General features: G+C 37.1%; 1 protein-coding gene across 1 annotated transcript in view; it reads left to right on the top strand.

Annotated features, from left to right (window-relative positions):
• The window catches only part of LOC127958119 (merlin), a 40,605-nt gene extending 23,997 nt beyond the window's left edge, over positions 1-16,608 (top strand). The window contains exons 7-18 of the mRNA XM_052556909.1: positions 902-984; positions 2,243-2,318; positions 2,642-2,776; positions 2,848-2,922; positions 3,438-3,551; positions 3,990-4,112; positions 5,060-5,176; positions 5,267-5,367; positions 5,936-6,041; positions 8,113-8,240; positions 9,215-9,374; positions 15,808-16,608. Coding sequence (XP_052412869.1) covers positions 902-984; positions 2,243-2,318; positions 2,642-2,776; positions 2,848-2,922; positions 3,438-3,551; positions 3,990-4,112; positions 5,060-5,176; positions 5,267-5,367; positions 5,936-6,041; positions 8,113-8,240; positions 9,215-9,374; positions 15,808-15,858 — 1,269 coding nt within the window. The 3' untranslated portion in view covers positions 15,859-16,608. The remainder of the gene's footprint in view (positions 1-901; positions 985-2,242; positions 2,319-2,641; positions 2,777-2,847; positions 2,923-3,437; positions 3,552-3,989; positions 4,113-5,059; positions 5,177-5,266; positions 5,368-5,935; positions 6,042-8,112; positions 8,241-9,214; positions 9,375-15,807) is intronic.
• The last annotated feature ends 639 nt before the right edge of the window (positions 16,609-17,247 follow it).

Here is a 17,247-nt window from a genome sequence, read left to right as displayed (position 1 = left end):
CGCTCGCATGTCAGTAAGTACTGCGAAAGAGCATTTGTTTACTCCACTGGCATTCAAAATCGTCTGAAGGATTTAAATAGTCCCACTTAATTAGGAAATGTCCTTCTGCTCTGTTTGCCATTGTGTTGTTTTTACTCTGTTTTTTACTCTGTTTAACTCTTGGTTTGTTTGATAGGTCTGAAACTGATTTCTTTTCCGCCCATGATATACATGTTTATTTTGCTCTAACTATTTGTGAAATCAATATTTGCCAAAATAAATACTAGCATTAGCACCTTAACTAAAGTGTCTCAGGAGAAGAAAAACTTTCACCACCAGTCCACAACTCAATTTAACTCTATCTAGCCCACAAATGTTGCAATTGTTTTTAAAGGTAATATCTGTGGGGACCATTCACTAAAAGAAATGCATTGTAATTATATGGCATGTGGAATATATTTGATCAAAAATACAGTAAATACAGGAATTCTGTAAAATATTATTACAGTTTAAAATAACTATTTCACTATTTCCAGTTGAATAGATTTTAAATAATAATTTATACTTGTGATGGCAAAGCTGATTTTTTACACCAGTCTTTAATATCACATGATCCTTCAGAATATAATTTATTAATCATTGTAATTTACAATAATATTTTTTAATGATTTTTTTAAACAATTGTTATATTAGAAATGTCATCTTTTCCAAAAAGTCTTTTGAATTTGTAGTGTATGTTAACAACATTTGTTCACATCCTTTTTTATGGAAAGTAGCTTTCATTCCAGCAAAAAAAAAGTATATTGATGTCAAACAGAGTCTGATGCGCACCAAGAGCTCTGTTATGAAAACGCCCAGATGAGACGGTTATAGACTTTATTCAGGTTGTTGACTGATCTTCATGTGTGTTTCTCTTGTGCAGGTTATTAATCTGTACCAGATGACTGCAGAGATGTGGGAGGAGAGAATCACGGTCTGCTACGCTGAGCACAGGGGCAGAACCAGGTATTGTTCCCTCTAGTCTCAGTCTGCTTGCCCACCTTATTTTTCATGTAACTCTTGTTGCTCACAGAAATGGCAAACGCCTTCTAAAATCACAGCTTTAATCAAGTGCCACAAACAAGCTGTGCTGGATGCTTTGCATGTTGGTCAGAATCGGCTGCAAATTTGACCAGACCAATCTGGTTCTGTGATGCTATAAATGTGCAGTGTTGCACCGATGTGGCTTCACTATGTGTTATCTGCACTTTTGAAAGTTAAGACACTCACAAAATGTTTCTTTATCCAGAACCGGGCATAACCTTGCTCAAAAAAGCATAAATTGGTCTACTGTGATGATGAAACTGACTTCAAGCATTGCTTCAGAGCTTATTTAGATGCATGTAGGGCACTTTCTTATTCCACACCTTCTCCTAACATTTGACAGCACTTCATAAAACGCACTCACAAATACACAGTCTGCACATCTTTATCTCTCTCTTTCATACATACACCCAGCTTAATTATTTTTCTCCTTGAAGTCCAGTGCTTGTTAAGGTTTTTTGTCCTAAAGCTGTTGTAATATATATTTGTAAAATTGTTTCCATTTATTTGTTTTTATTTAATTTGAGCTATTTTACTGTATTTTTATTTTACATATATTATTCTTATTTATTTTTTAAATTGTTTTGATATTTTTCTAATTTAAAAAGTGGTCTAATGGAACCCTTCACACAGAACATGTTCATCTGTTTGTTTGTTTATTTTACATTTATTCATCGTTTAAATTCATTTATTTTAATATAAAAAAAGTTTTTTTCATTTTTTTTCTACAGTATTTATTTGATATTTTACTTGTTTAATCATTAGGTTGTTGATAGATGTATAGATTTAGACTGATGTATTTGGCTGGTTTTTAGATGGCTTATTTAAACGTCTGCTTTGAAATACTAGCTGGTTCTGTAAGCACAGTTTGACAAGGCAAGATGCATGCAGACTCACAAGAACATGAGGTGGTACTAAAAATCTAGTTGTTTTTAACATGATATTTTTAATTGGTGAGTTTGATGAGTATGTGTGTGTTTGTGTTCTTTGCCACAATCAGGTACTGTAAGACATACAGTGTGACCTCTAGTTTCTGCACTCAAAGTTAGTCAAGTCTCATTAAAGCCCTGCGGTGGAATAGATTTTATTTTGTGTCTTAATTTATTCTCTCTCTCTTTCTCCCCTTCTGTCTCCCTCCTTTCCTCCCTCCCACGTTTGTGTTTGTTATTGTGTGCTGCAGAGATGAAGCTGAGATGGAGTATTTAAAAATAGCTCAGGATCTGGAGATGTATGGGATCAATTACTTTTCCATTAGGGTAAGAAATGCCTCCGCTGCTGTATGGAAGTAACAATTTGAGCTTGATCTAGGGACAGCAAAATGCATTTTATTAATGTTAATATTATTAATATTTTGCATAATAATCAAACATTTTGTTATTGGTGACCTAGTCACATTTAGCTTAAATCATCTCACATTTCCTTTGGTGTCCACCCTGCTTGAAACTTCATTATTTCTGCCTTTTTGTTTGCAATATTACTTTTGCCAGGGGTGTGACTTTATTTTTCAGTCTGAATAGCCATTGCAGTGTGATCATTCTAGTTAAATAAATTGGTCTTTTTAATGTTTTTATTTTTCAAGAATAAAAAGGGAACCAGCTTACTGCTGGGTGTTGACGCTTTGGGCCTCCACATTTATGACCCGAGTAATAAACTGACGCCCAAAATCTCTTTTCCCTGGAATGAGATCAGAAACATCTCGTACAGTGATAAAGAGGTACTCATTTTATGAACCGTTCATATTCAGTAATGTTGCTGGTGCACTAATTCCTGTCACTGTGTCTTCAGTTTGCCATTAAACCCTTGGATAAGAGGGCCGATGTCTTCAAATTCAACTCCTCAAAACTCAGAGTCAATAAACTGGTGAGTATTTCATGATGTGATGTAATGCAGTGATCAATTTCAAACTGTTCTTCACAAACCCGCTGTGGTTTAAGATCTGGGCTGTTTGCCAGAAGATTGTAGGTTTAAGAAATCTATATGCCATTAATCAAGAGATGCTGTCATTTGTTAGTTAAAGGTACCCAGAATTAAAAATTTTCCTCATTTACTCACCCTCATTTTGATCCAGACCAGTATGATTTCATTTATGCTGTGAAAAACAAAAATAGAAATTTAGCCGATTGTCTAGAGTGCCCTTTTCCAAAGACTGGCCACATAAATCCATCATAAAATGTTCCCTTCAACCTATAACTAATATATATGTCATGGCATTTGTGAGAAGCGGACTGAAATTTCAGGCATTAAAAAGTCATTTAAGGTATCGAACAACATGAGGATGAATGATTGACTAAATGTTCATGTTTTTTTTTTTTTTTGTTGTTTTTTTTGTGAGGGGCAAATAAGTTTTTGATAAAGCAGTTTTGATGTGTTTGAAGATTCTTCAGCTGTGCATCGGGAACCATGATCTCTTCATGAGGAGACGCAGAATTGATTCGCTGGAGGTCCAGCAGATGAAGATGCAGGCTAGAGAAGAGAAAGCTCGCAAACAGGTCAGGAATGATTTCGGATTAACAGCATCAGAGAGATTATTGTTTATGCTAAACCAATAAAACAATGAAAACAAACCGTTTCTGGGCTCTGTTTTTCACTTAGATCTTGCCTTACAGGATCAAAAGAAATGAAACCCAAACAAAGTTGAAAAGAAAGAATCTTATGGATCCTAAACCTTTGAACAGTAGTTTAAGTATATAGATATATTCCAATAAATGACTGCAGGTTTGAGAAACTATCATTTCTCTTTGGAGAGCTTGAGAAGTGTCAGGGAAATCCTCCCCTCTCTAGTAAATCTTAAAACTTGATGTGGTCACCACATGCATTGATTTTCCTGTTGCACCTCCAGGCACCTTTAACCAGGTGCTGGATTTGTGATCCAGTAAACCCATTTAACAGCGGTGAAATATGAATGAGATTTTTGCACCTCTCTGTAGATGGAACGGCAAAGGCTGGAGAGGGAGAAACAGTTGCGTGAGGAGGCAGAAAGAGTTCGTGATAATCTGGAGAGGAGACTGATTCAGTTGCAGGACGAAGCTCACATGGCCAATGAAGCACTGGTGAGAAACTAATGGTCACCCACACTAAATATACTTACCCTAATTGCTTCAGTGCTTGCTAGAGCACACAGGTATCTATACTTGTCTTGTTAGTAACATATTTTAATTATCACTGATCAACCAATCATAATTAACCTGCCACAGCATCTAGGAATGTCAAAAGTACTAGTATAATGATGATAATAAGATCAAATAAAAGTATTTTAAATATATCATAATGATCAGTAAAAAATAATTTACATTTTCTGCAATCCAGTCGGCCTAAATATTACTAAATGTACTATATCATTGCATATAACGATATTTCTAAGGCTGCATTTTTGTGTTATCTCTTCACTTTCAAATGGCATTTATAGACTCAGTATTTAGTGCACATTATTAGGGTGTTGTGGCTTTTGCAAACAAAAGGAATTTGGCTTTTAAACTGATATAAGTGTACGTACAACAGATATATGCATTTCTCCTTATAGTTCACCCTCTGTGTTCAGCATAACACTAATTCAAATAATCTTCTGGCAGAGCTCTGACAAGCAGAGGTCTTATTATTTTTAATAAGAGAGCTTCACGTCCTTGCCAGTCCTTTGTTCTCTTTCTCTCGCTCTCTTAAATATTTATGAGGTTTTTTCACTTTCCTTCCCAAAAGAAGATATGTTTTGAGAGATATATTCAGGAAGAAAAGACTGACCTAGTGACACGATTTCTGTGATGCAAATGACGTAAATGTGTTAGACTGAGCTTTATGTAACACTTTTTTTTTGGTGAGGTGTTACAAATGCTGTGGAATCTTAAATCTATATAGAATAATTCAGATTGCTTACATTTTTAATAATGCTGCAGTGGCGTAGTATGCTGAACGTTTGCCATCTAATGCTATTAATCAACATAGGCATCAAATGAAGCAAATAGCCGATGTGCATCTATCCAAAGCGTGTGGTCTCTGTTCTCAGTTACGCTCGGAGGAGACTGCAGATCTGTTGGCGGAGAAGGCACAAATCGCTGAGGAAGAGGCCAAGCTGTTGGCTCAGAAAGCAGCCGAAGCTGAACAGGAGATGCATCGTATTAAGGTTAGTGAGCATTTGCCCACACCAGCTGCTCATAGAGGATCCTTTTGGAGCATTGAGGACACATCATGCTCTGAATTACTCTTTATTAAGGTGACAGCCATTCGCACTGAGGAGGAGAAGAGACTAATGGAACAGAAGATGCTAGAGGCCGAGATGCTTGCACTCAAGATGGCAGAAGAGTCTGAAAGGAGGTAACAGCTCTGACACACACAAACACACTCTGCCTATTTCGATCTATTTTCTTTCATCAGATGGCTGCTTGACAAGGTGATGATGTTAGATGACATATTTAGTGTTTAAATAACAATATTTTGTTGTGTAACAATGGTTAATTTAAAAAAGATCATTTAGTTGTTTTTGAAAAGTTGTTTAAATATTATTTATTTAGATTATTTTTAAATACATTTTGTATTACTCTTTATTCGGATTTAAACAAGCAACATCTATAATGTATTATTTAAACCTCAGTATGCGAACATGCATCATAAAAGACAACCCAGATTTTCCTCTCACAGCTGGAGATATGCTGGTGGCCCTCCTCAAACCCATCTGCTGGGCCTTAACTTGGTATTTGACACTCTGTTGGCATGCATGCTGGGATAGCTGTTTGATTTGGTGCCTGTGAAAGTTAATTTTCTGAAGATCTGAGCATCCATTTTTCTATTTCCAGCTGAATTTGTGCTTTGGAGATCCCAGCACTGTGTCCACTTCAAAGGGTTCAGACCTTGAGTGAGTAACCCATGTATCTATTCTCCTCAGGGCGAATGAGGCCGACCAGCTGAAACAGGACCTGCAGGAGGCAAGGGAATCGGAGCGCAAAGCCAAAAACAAACTACTTGAGATCACCAGCAAATCAGCGTATTCGGTAACCACCCATCACTCACCAAAACGCTCCCCCAGATGACGTTACATCAATGCTTGTCGTTCTCAATTAGGCTGGTGTCCAATTCCAGTCCAGTTTTAGAGAGAAAAAGGTTTTAAACCCCGCACAGTTATGGGTTTTTACGCTAGTCTGATTTAGCCTCTTGGCCATTTGTCAGTGTCTAGATAATTTATTTAAACCAAAGTTGCATCAGACAGCCATTCCACTACTCGCAAGAAAACATTCCCCTCTCATCCAGAGAAACCTTCGAGAGTGTTTTAGCCTCACAATAACCACCTTAATGCAATCTAGAAGTAATATTTATATTCATATTAAGCTGTCCAACTTAAAAAATGGTTAGGTAGCCCTCTAGGGTCCCAGGAATTGCATGGCATGGTTGTAATGCTTTTCGGAATTGGATTACTAATGGGTTCAGAAACTGCTAGTGAGAGACCGCAGTTAACTTGAATACCTCCATAAAATGCATTGTGAATATCCGCCAGGTTTGAATACACATGATGACTGAGTGTACTTCATGTCTGATTCAAATGGACGACTATTAAGGGATTGTCCTAAGCCTCGTATAGATAATAGATATAATTGAGATGTGAATTATTATTATTTTTTTCCTACATAAATGTTCCCAGAGAGTAAAATTTTCTACCTCTAAACCACATTTCAGTGCTATTACCATGAGCTCCCTAATCATTAGCCTAAGCACTTGGGAGCTGAGCTCTTCCGCTCTTTTAAAGCTTTGTGGATACTCTTGAAAATCCAACACCCATTTTACATGCACGGTGTGTTAGGGGTGACTGGAGGTCAGAATATCATTTCAGACATTAGCTCTCTCTATGTCTGGCTAATGTTAGATCTGTTCGACCACTTAAAAATCCAGGAGGCATTTCAAAGCGTTGTCTCTGTCTGCAGGTATTGATGTCTTACCAAGAATTTTTAAGCGTTTTTTATATATATATATACCCTGAAGCTTCCTTTGGTCTTTTGACAAAATCCAACTAAGGGTGGCTAAAGCAAAACGGAGCTTGACTTTGTTTAGATATGTCATCCTGCCTGAGGCAAATCAAAGCAGTTTTTCTGAAGCTCATACTAGGTGCTTGAATTCTTAGTCGTTATAAAGATCATCAGGTTGACCGGTCAAATGCAGCAGTTAAATGTCTTTTCTACAGCTGTTTTGTAGCAGTTTGGGTTCTGCCTCATTGTTGAAGTTTGCATTATTGATTCTTTTAGTTTAATGTTTAATTCTGTGAACCTGATCTCTATTGAATAAATTGCTATTGAAATAAAGTCGACTTAACATGTTAGGATAAAATGAAATCAAAATTGGGGTCACCTCTTTTACTTTAATACGTTCTTTGTCAAATTCTTCTAGTTCGTTAACTTTTTATATAATAATAATTAAAAAAAAAAAAAACTTTCGCTTGAACATCTGCTATGTAACAGAAGTAAAATGTCATGTTGAGTTTAAATTAATTTGTTTTTTTCTCCGTATAGTCATTTTCTTCAGACGTGGTTAAATATAGAACCTTCTAAGTATCTTTATTTCCTTTAGAAATGTATGAAGAGTCTAATTAACATATAATAATGGCATTATTGCAATATAACGGATCTGGTGATCCAATTCGATTTTGAACATTATGATTTGACGAAGCTGATATCAGGTTCAGTCGAATTAAATTAAATAAAGTTTTAATATTTAGTATTTTAATTAGTGCTGTTGTCAAATGATTAATCGCATCCAAAATAAGTTTGTTTACATGATATATGTGTGTGTACTGTGTATATTTATGTATATTTAAATGCAAACACATGTAGTATAGATTTAGAAAATATGTACATGTATTTATATTCATATAATTTGTATTATATATAAATATATAAACATAACATATTTTTCTTAATTGCAAGGTGCACACATATATTATGTAAACAATGTGTTGCGATTTATTGCAATTATTAACAGCCCTTGCTTTTTTGATATTGCTTAAATAGTTTTGTTCATTGATCTTTATTTAGCTCAGCTTTCCTTCTCTTCCTCTTTCTTTCTTTCACTGCACAGCCTGTGCCGCTGTCTGCCAACGCTCTTCCTCCTGATGGCCGGAACTTCAACTTCAGCATGGAGAACCTGAGTTTTGACTTCAAAGACACGGACATGAAACGTCTGTCCATGGAGATCGAAAAGGAGAAGTGAGTGCAGCCTGTTTCAGGCATCAGTCCATCCTGATCACAGTTTCTGTCACGTCTGTCCACACCTTTTGATCCAGTTACATCAACTGAGCCGGAGTCTGTCCTCTCTGCTGATACTCACCTGTGTGACGGGTTTTGTTTTTAAGTCCTAAAACTCCCTGACACCTTGTTTGTTTAGACAGTTCCTCAAGAATGTCTACTTTTAGTTAGGCCAAATATTGTTTTAAAAAGCTAAAAAAACACAATATGAAGATGATTTATGAGAGTGATGACAGTGATGCTGTGGTTCTTAAATGATATTGATTGAATGAGTGTTCAATTGATCATAATCCTAAAGATCTTTTTGCTAAAAATCTGTGCCCATTTTCAGTGTACAAAATGCATTACTGCTCAAAAGTTTGGGGAAGTTTGAGTAGGCAAGGTTGCATTAAATTGATTGAAACTGGCAGTAAAGACATGCACAGTGTTACAAAAGCTTTATATTTCAAACAAATGCTTTACTTTTGAACTTTCTGTTCAACAATGAATGTGTCTTTTTCCACAGAAATATTAAGTCTCAACACTGATAATAAGAAATGTTTCTTGAGCAGCAAATCGGCATATTAGAATGATTTCTGAAGGATCATGTGACACTGAAGACTGGAGTAATGATGCTGAAAATTCAGCTTTGCCACAAGAATCAGGAATTCAAATTATATTAAGGAAATATCACAGGAATATATTACATTTGACAATATATTATCCAAGTTGTTTTGAATTGGAGTGATAGTTTTAACTGGGTTTTGATGAGCAAGAGACTAACATTTAGCTTGCCGACACCCAACTTTTGAACAGTAGTTTTAGTTTCCAACAAATGCCTGTTCACACCTAAACAAGGAAGTGACAAAAGGACAAAAATGGTGTGAATATGCCTTAAAACGGATGGAGACCAAGAGAGCAGCTTTGATACACAATGTGTCTGTCCTGTTTGGCAGGGTCGAGTATATGGAGAAGAGCAAACACCTTCAGGAGCAGCTAAATGAACTGAAGACCGAGATTGAGTCATTAAAGCTAAAGGAGAGAGAAACGCCTCTAGACATTCTACATAATGAGAACACTGAGAAAGGCACCAGCAAGCAGAGCAACTTTAAAAAGGTGGGTTAAATGCATTTTACACAAAGCCAGACATGGTACATGGTTTTAGATCATTAAAATTCATACTAAAGTCATGTTTAGCATGATAATCCAACTCTTTAACAGTGTAGATAACTCTGAATGCATGAAATAGCATTAGACCTCCCATTTAAGTACATGACTGTCCTTATTTCAACATGTTGCTCTACAGTGTTTTAATAATTCCTTACATACAGATGCTTCTCAATGAATTAGAATGTTGTGGAAAAGTTAATTTACTTCAGTAATTCAACTCAAATTGTGAAACTTGTGTATTAAATAAATTCTTTGCACACAGACTGACTTAGTTTAAGTCTTTGGTTATTTTAATTGTGATGGTTTTGACTCACATTTTACAACAACCCACCAATTCACTATTTCAACAAATTAGATTATGGTGACATGCCACTCAGCTAATCAACTCAAAACACCTGCAAAAGTTTCCTGAGCCTTCAAAATGATCTCTCAGTTTGGCTCACTAGGCTACACAATCATGAGGAAGACTGCTGATCTGACAGTTGTCCAGAATCATTAGCCGCGTTTCCACTGTCGGGCTAAAAGTGGGTGTGCTAGTGCTTGCCAGGGCCAGTCGCATTTCCACGGTCACTTATGGGGATTGATCGTGCCTCGTCGGGGTTATATGAAGTTGTTCCTGAGAGGCGTGCAAAGGGAGGGTTTTAGTGAAGAGCAGCAGAGCTTCAGGCTCGACGGTGGAAATGCAGCGCTATTCTGGCCTCGGTGCTACTGGCCCAAGGCTATTAGCCCTGCCCGGCCCTTTGTAAGCCCTGGCTCACACTGGCCCGACAGTGGAAAAGTGGCTATTGACACCCTTCACAAGGAGTGTAAGCCACAAACATTAATTACATTAATTGCCGATGTTTATAGGATATTCACAGACTGCTGTATCAAAGCATGTTAACAGAAAGTTGAGTGGAAGGAAAAAGTGTGGAAGAAAAAGATGCACAACCAACTGAGAGAACTGCAACCTTATGAGGATTGTCAAGCAAAATCGATTTAAGAATTTGAGTGAACTTCAAAAGGAATGGACCGAGGCTGTGGTCAAGACATCAAGAGCCACCACACACAGACGTGTCAAGGTATTTGGCTACAGTTTTCGTATTCCTCTTGTTAAGCCACTCCTGAGACATTTTACCTGGGCTAAGGAGAAAAATGGGCTGTTGCCCAGTGGTTCAAATTCCTCTTTTCAGATGAGAGCAAGTTTTGTATTTCATTTGGAAACCAAGTTCCTAGAGTCTGGAGGAAGGGTGGAGAAACTCATAGCCCAAGTTGATGCACGATGACCAGCTTTTTGAAGATGCTAATTTCACTTTCCAGCAGAATTTGGCACCTACCCACACTGCCAAAATCACCAAAAGTTGGTTAAATAACCATGGTGTTGGTGTGCTTGACTGGCCAGCAAACTCATGGTAATACGATGGTATTATCAAGAAGAAAATGAGAAACAAGAGACCAAACAATACAGATGAGCTGAAGGCCACTGTCAAAGAAACCTGGGCTTCCATACCACCTCAGCAGAGTCACAAACTGATCACCTCCTTGCCATGCTGAACTGAGGCAGTAATTAAAGCAAAAGGAGCCCCTACCAGGTATTGAGTAAATCTACAGTAAATGAACATACTTTCCAGAAGGCCAGCAATTCACTTAAAATCTTGTGTACTTATGAAGTATTCTAATTTCTTTGATGATGGGGTTTTTGTTAAATGTGAGCCAAAATCATCACTATTAAAAGAACCAAAGACTTCAGTCTGTGTGCATTGAATTTATTTAATACACAAGTTTCACAATTTGAGTTCAATTACTGAAATTATTTTCCACAACATTGTAATTTATTGAGAAGCACCTGTAAGATTTGAATTTGTCTGTTGTGTTTGAGATGGGTATAATTTTGTAATTTGACGTACAGGTTCACTAAACTCTTTAGCGGCCTTCGTTTTGTAGCACCATTTCTCAGAAGGGCTAGGTCCTATGAATATGATCTTAATCATACGGTTAGTCATCCTACTGAGTACCAGTAATCCCAAAATAATTTATTCATCTTCTTTCTGAAAGGTTCTGCTACGTTTTCATCAAGTCTTATGAAACGGTAGATTAAAGGCTCCATTTTAGCCATAGAATCTTTTCCTGCAGCGTGTGAAATTGTCTCATTAGAGCCACGCTAATTGATTCCTGTGTTGTGATCGGTTGTTTGGATGGATGGAGTGCCCTCCATGTGTTCAGTCAGTCTGCCTTGATGTGATCGTCTAATTGAAGCGGAGCTTGAGCAAATCCAGCCGGACACTTGGGAGGGAATGGCGTTACAGCTCTCGCACTAACAGCAGCTAGAAATCCAGCGTGGTTTTACACCCTTTGACAGCTGTTGTTTTCTTAGCCGATGTTGAGCCTGCATTAGAAGCATTAGGGACACTCTCCGACTCATTGTAAATCACCATTGGTCAGGTAGTTTGAGCACTGGACCTTGGAGCAAAGCGACAAGGGTCACTGGCTTTCCAGGTCACACTGGTGGAATGATTAATGTCTGTGGCTGTGCTTTCTCCATAGACTTGCTCGTCCCGCTGCTAGCTATATCCTGAGGGAAAGAGATGTAGTGAGAATGTCTTAACGCACTGACAGGCTCACCTGTTCCCTCAGTTGTGTATGTGGTAATCTATCAAAATCCCCAGCGAAGCGGTGGCACGCAAGTGTCCAAGCGCTCCTTTGTTAATTGCACTGAATTATGGATAAGTGGAAGTTAAAAGTCAATTAACCCACAGAGACCCCCAACAAATTGATGTATTTTTCTGTCCTTTAAAGTGTTTTTTTAGGAAGCAACTGGATTTGGGAGAGGGATTAAAAAAAAAATTCACATAGTATACACTTCGGTTCAATACTAATACAGTACCGTTTTAATACTAATTAATAATTAAGAAATAAATACTTTTCAGCAAAGATCCTTTGAGACTTTGTCAAAAATGACAGCTGTTTAGTAAAGATTTGTATAATAATAATTGTATAATTATTTTTCATAATAATATCAAAAATATCATAGTGGTATTTTGAAGTTTTGACCGAGTCTACTACAACAACATGCTCTCCAGATGCAAATGAATAAAACAACAATAAAAAATTGTACTGGAGTACCTGCAACTTACATTGGGTTTCTTCTTTAGTTTGAAACTAGTCACGATCTTGAAGTAATGATGCTAATCAACATTTACACATCATAACACATCACCAGCTAACCATTAGAGTTCAATGCTCTCAAATATTGGTTGTGCTTAATCCTGAGGTCTGTTGAATATTTGAGGAAAAACATCAGTGTTTCACCAGTCAATTCAATCAAGAAATATTAATATAATTGTTTCCACATAAATATTAAGCAGCACCGTTTTCAATTTGAATAATAAGCAGAAATGTTTTTTGAGCACTAAATTGGCATATTAGAAAGATTTCTAAAGGATCATGTGACACTGGAGTAATGACTACTGAAAATTAATCTTTGCAATCACAGAAATAAATTTTTTGAATATATTCAAATACTGTTATTTTTAATTGTAATTAGATTTTACAATAACTGTTTTTACTGTATTCTTTTATAAAATATAATGAAAGACTATGAAACGTGAAAAAAATCATTCCTACCTCAAATGGTATAATAGTGTGCAATCTCACAAAAAGTATTGGACTAAGCCATATATATATGACTCAAAGGTCTTAGATTCAAACTCTGGTAGGGAAGCTGTATGAATTGGAGTGACTGAGTTCATTGTTCTTGTAGATAGTGTGCTGGTAGTTGCTTTGGATAAAAAGTGTCTCCTAAAAAATAAATCTGAAATGCAATTCACCACATGTGTACCAACAGTGATTAAATTGCTCGAGGCCACCATGTTTCTGTACTTTCGATTGCCAGTAGACGTTCATACTTCGGCTGTTATCAGTGGTGGATTACATGAACGTCACTGTCTGTCTGCACTCCTATTGCACTTTTCACATTTTTGCTATTACTTCGAACCAGCTGGTCTCTTGATGTTTTTGGTGGATGTTGGAAGTCAGTTCTCCTTAAGTTCACACTGTTTCTCCAGCACAGTGTCCACTGGTGTATTCATCACATTAACTATGAACCAGATCCACTAATGCTTTAAAACCACAGAGTCCAAATACTTATTACTTCATTTCGAACCGTATATTTATAGTGATATTTATAACTCAAGGTGTCTGGTAACCACTGAGCAAATTAGGGTATTTCAAGGTGAGAGTCCCCATGCCTTAAATTCTTGCAGAATGATTCTTTAATAAAGCAGAAATGTACCATCTTCATATAGCATTAATGTCATCATTTTCCCATCTCTGTTTCTCTCTTCTGTCTCTTCTTGTTTGTTTACACCAGTTTTTCATGAGGGATTCTGTCTTAAAGTGTCTTTTTCACATCACTGTCAGTGAGTTCACACAGACTAGTGACATTTGATCAGAGACACACACGCTCCCTCTTCTCTCCTTCTATTTCTCTCTCTCTCTCGCTATGAATACTGCATGACTCCCTGGTATTGCACGTCATACATGTCCAGTGCTTCTCATGGCATGAGCATAAATATTTAACAACTATAGGTGCCAAAGTTAAAACAGTAGAATTTATTCAGTATTTCACTTCTTCATATCTTATTCCTCACATTAAGGCCAGTTAATGTATCAGGCAACTAACAATGTGCAACAATTATTTGTTATTTTTAAAATATGATAATCAATTTTTATTTATTAATGCATGCACTAATATTAATGGCTAACACATGTTTGTGCATAGTGTGTGTGTGTGTATATATATATATATATTTTTTATCATTTCATCAATGATTCAATTAATTCTTTTTTTTTTTATTTTAAATTGAAATATTGAATGATCAGTACAAGTAGAAATTTATATTAATCAAGATTAATGGATTGTTCAGTGTTTAATGTTAATGTGTCATTAAAAGCATTTTTATTGTTAAAGGGGGGGGGGGGGGGGGTGAAATGCTCGTTTTCACTCAATATCCTGTTAATCTTGAGTACCTATTGAGTAGTACTGCATCCTTCATAAATCCCAAAAGTCTTTAGTTTTATTATATTCATAAGAGAAAGATAGTCTGTGCCGATTTTTCCCGGAAAAACACGACTGGCTGGAGGCGTGACGTGTGGGCGGAGCTAAAGAATCATGAGCGCGAATAGGCTTTTGCGTTGAGAGGATGTGGAAGCTGTGACATTACCGTGAGGGAAAACCCATCATCCAAAACAAACCATGGCTTACAGTCAGATTCAGCCGTTTATTTATGATCCAGAATCAGATCCAGAGGCTGAAACTGAACGAGAGCAGCAGCAGCAACGACTCGCTCCGAGCGTGGCTCGAACCCGGGTCTCTGGCATGGGAGGGGACGCAATAACAAGGAGGCAGAGATATTTGAAGCAGTTTTACTCACCGCCTGCGGTTCCAACACACGATCGTGACCCTTTTTCCTTGGGATTGCATCATCCTTAAGAAATAAACGATACGAAAATCCGTCGTCAAACTGGGCCTTGTGAACAAGCATCTTCGAAATGCAGGGAACAAACAAAAACACTTGCACAACTCCGTTGATGCTCTGTAAAAATAAACTCCATCCAATGGTCCCTTAATGCTGTTTTTTTGGTAATCTGTGCAGGGTTGTCTTGCCCTGGACACCAAAAACACACTTCTTTTGTGACTTTTCGCGACGCTCTCGCTCTGATCAGTGAATCGCTCTGATCAGTGAATGTCTTTTGTGCTCTCAGTGCTCTGCTATACGGGAGCGCGCGTTCTTCCGGCAGAAGTGCCTCAGGACCCATATAAGGAAATTCCGCTCCATCTAACGTCACACAGAGTCATACTCGAAAAAAACTTTCCGAAACTTGTGACAAACCGGAAGGAGTATTTTGGGAACAAAAATACTCCTTCAAATGTACAACTTAATTTTTTAAACTTTGTCCATGTTTAGCATGGGAATTCAACTCTTTAACAGTGTAAAAAACTCAGTATGCATGAAATAGCATTTCACCCCCCCTTTAAGTGTTGTTGCTAATTTCAACATTAAATCATCTGCAAGGTTTATTATGCTTATTTGAATCTTTTGGCAACACTAACTAAAGCAGTTGTGCTGCATACTATATTTTGGGAAATTGTAATAAATTAGGATTTCTTTGAAGTATAGTAAGTTTGTAACGTGTCTTTGCTGTCACTTTTTTCGTCAATTTAATTGATTCTTGCTGAATAAAAGTAATGTCTTTTTTTTTTTTTTACTGACCCCAGAAAATGTAAATGGCAATATGTGTATTTTAGTTACTGCAATTGTCACTTGATATACATGAATATCATCAGTTTGGAGCTGAGCACAGTTGTTTATACCTCTCAATCTTCAATCTGTCTCCACAGCTCACTCTACAGAGCACCAAATCCAGAGTGGCCTTCTTCCAGGAACTATAGCCATCCAGACACACTGGACTAGTGTTTGAATGTGTGTGGTTTTTTTTTCACATTCCTGACAGGCTGTGACCCATTCCTGTATGATCTTAACACATTCTAGGGATGAAGACTGTACATGTGGCTAAAGTTTACATTACATTAAGAGGACCAAACCCTCATGTAAACAGAACTACACTGGGAAAACCACCGCACACACACTAACATAAACTCATTCACATCCAGAAATGCACTACATGTTGTTTCCCAATATCCTTTTGTCAGTGGGAGGTCAGAATCCCATTATGAAGACACTACGGTTAAGCAGTGTACACACACTGACTACATATATCTCTGCACTGCATCCTAAATTCATCTCTCCAGTTGCACAGCAGAAACTCTGTCTCTCTCGATCAATATGTGTCAGAATAATTGGCTAAAGCAGTGGTATTGCACCCTTCTGTCATATTAGTTCAGGAGTTTATTTGTTAGGGTCCAATATGGAGCTGTCTGGTCATTCATATAGGTTGTATTAAACCTAACTGCTGCAGTATAAAAGAGTTTACTTCCTCTGAGGATAGTTTAGCACAGGATAATTTAGGGCAAGAAAACCCTTTGGGATCACACTATTTTGAAGACTATTACATATGCAATTTTTTTTTTTTTTACTTTTTACTCTGTTTGAAATGTTTTACAATGTTTTAATACATTTGAATGTATTTTAGAAAATGTTGTTGTGCTGAGGAATAAATGAATGGAAATGATCTAAAATAATCTTTTGCGGAGCTGTTTTTTATTTTTATTTTTTGGATGAATTACTGAAGTTCACACTTTGCTTTGAACATCTTCCTAGCTCTTTGAACATCTCTCTAGTATTGCATTTAAGGGCCCTATCATACATCCGGTGCAAGGCACAGTTCAAGTGTTTTTACTAGTTTCAGCCCGACTCTGTTTTCATTTTCCCGTCCTGCGCCACATTGTTTAAGTAGTGCATTGTATATTGATGGCGCATTACTATTTTGAGGAAATGATAATAGACTGTGCCTTAGACCAATTCAAACCTGGTCAAAAGTTTTGAGCAATATTATTTCTTTGTTATTTAAAGAGCCCTTTAGTAATATGCCCCTATAGGCAGGTGCACAATGCACGTACACTTTGCTTACTACAGACAAAGGGACATGCAGCAGCACACCAACATTTTTAAAAATGAAAAATGATATTCCGCCATGTAAATAGTTAACCTGCCATGGAACGAGCACAACTGGCTTTTAAATGAGATGGGAGATGAGACTCTGATTGGTTTATTGCACGCTACGCCCAAAAAACACCCATCACTTATTAAGAGAATAGGGACAACTCATTTAGACCATGCGCCCAGGTGTGCTGACCATTTTCCTGCCATTAAACTAGCAA

This window comes from Carassius gibelio, chromosome B5 (assembly GCF_023724105.1).
Source record: "Carassius gibelio isolate Cgi1373 ecotype wild population from Czech Republic chromosome B5, carGib1.2-hapl.c, whole genome shotgun sequence".
NCBI classification, from domain to species: domain Eukaryota; kingdom Metazoa; phylum Chordata; class Actinopteri; order Cypriniformes; family Cyprinidae; genus Carassius; species Carassius gibelio.
The sequence above is the reverse complement of the archived record's forward strand: the minus strand, read 5'-3'. Positions and strand labels throughout refer to the sequence as shown.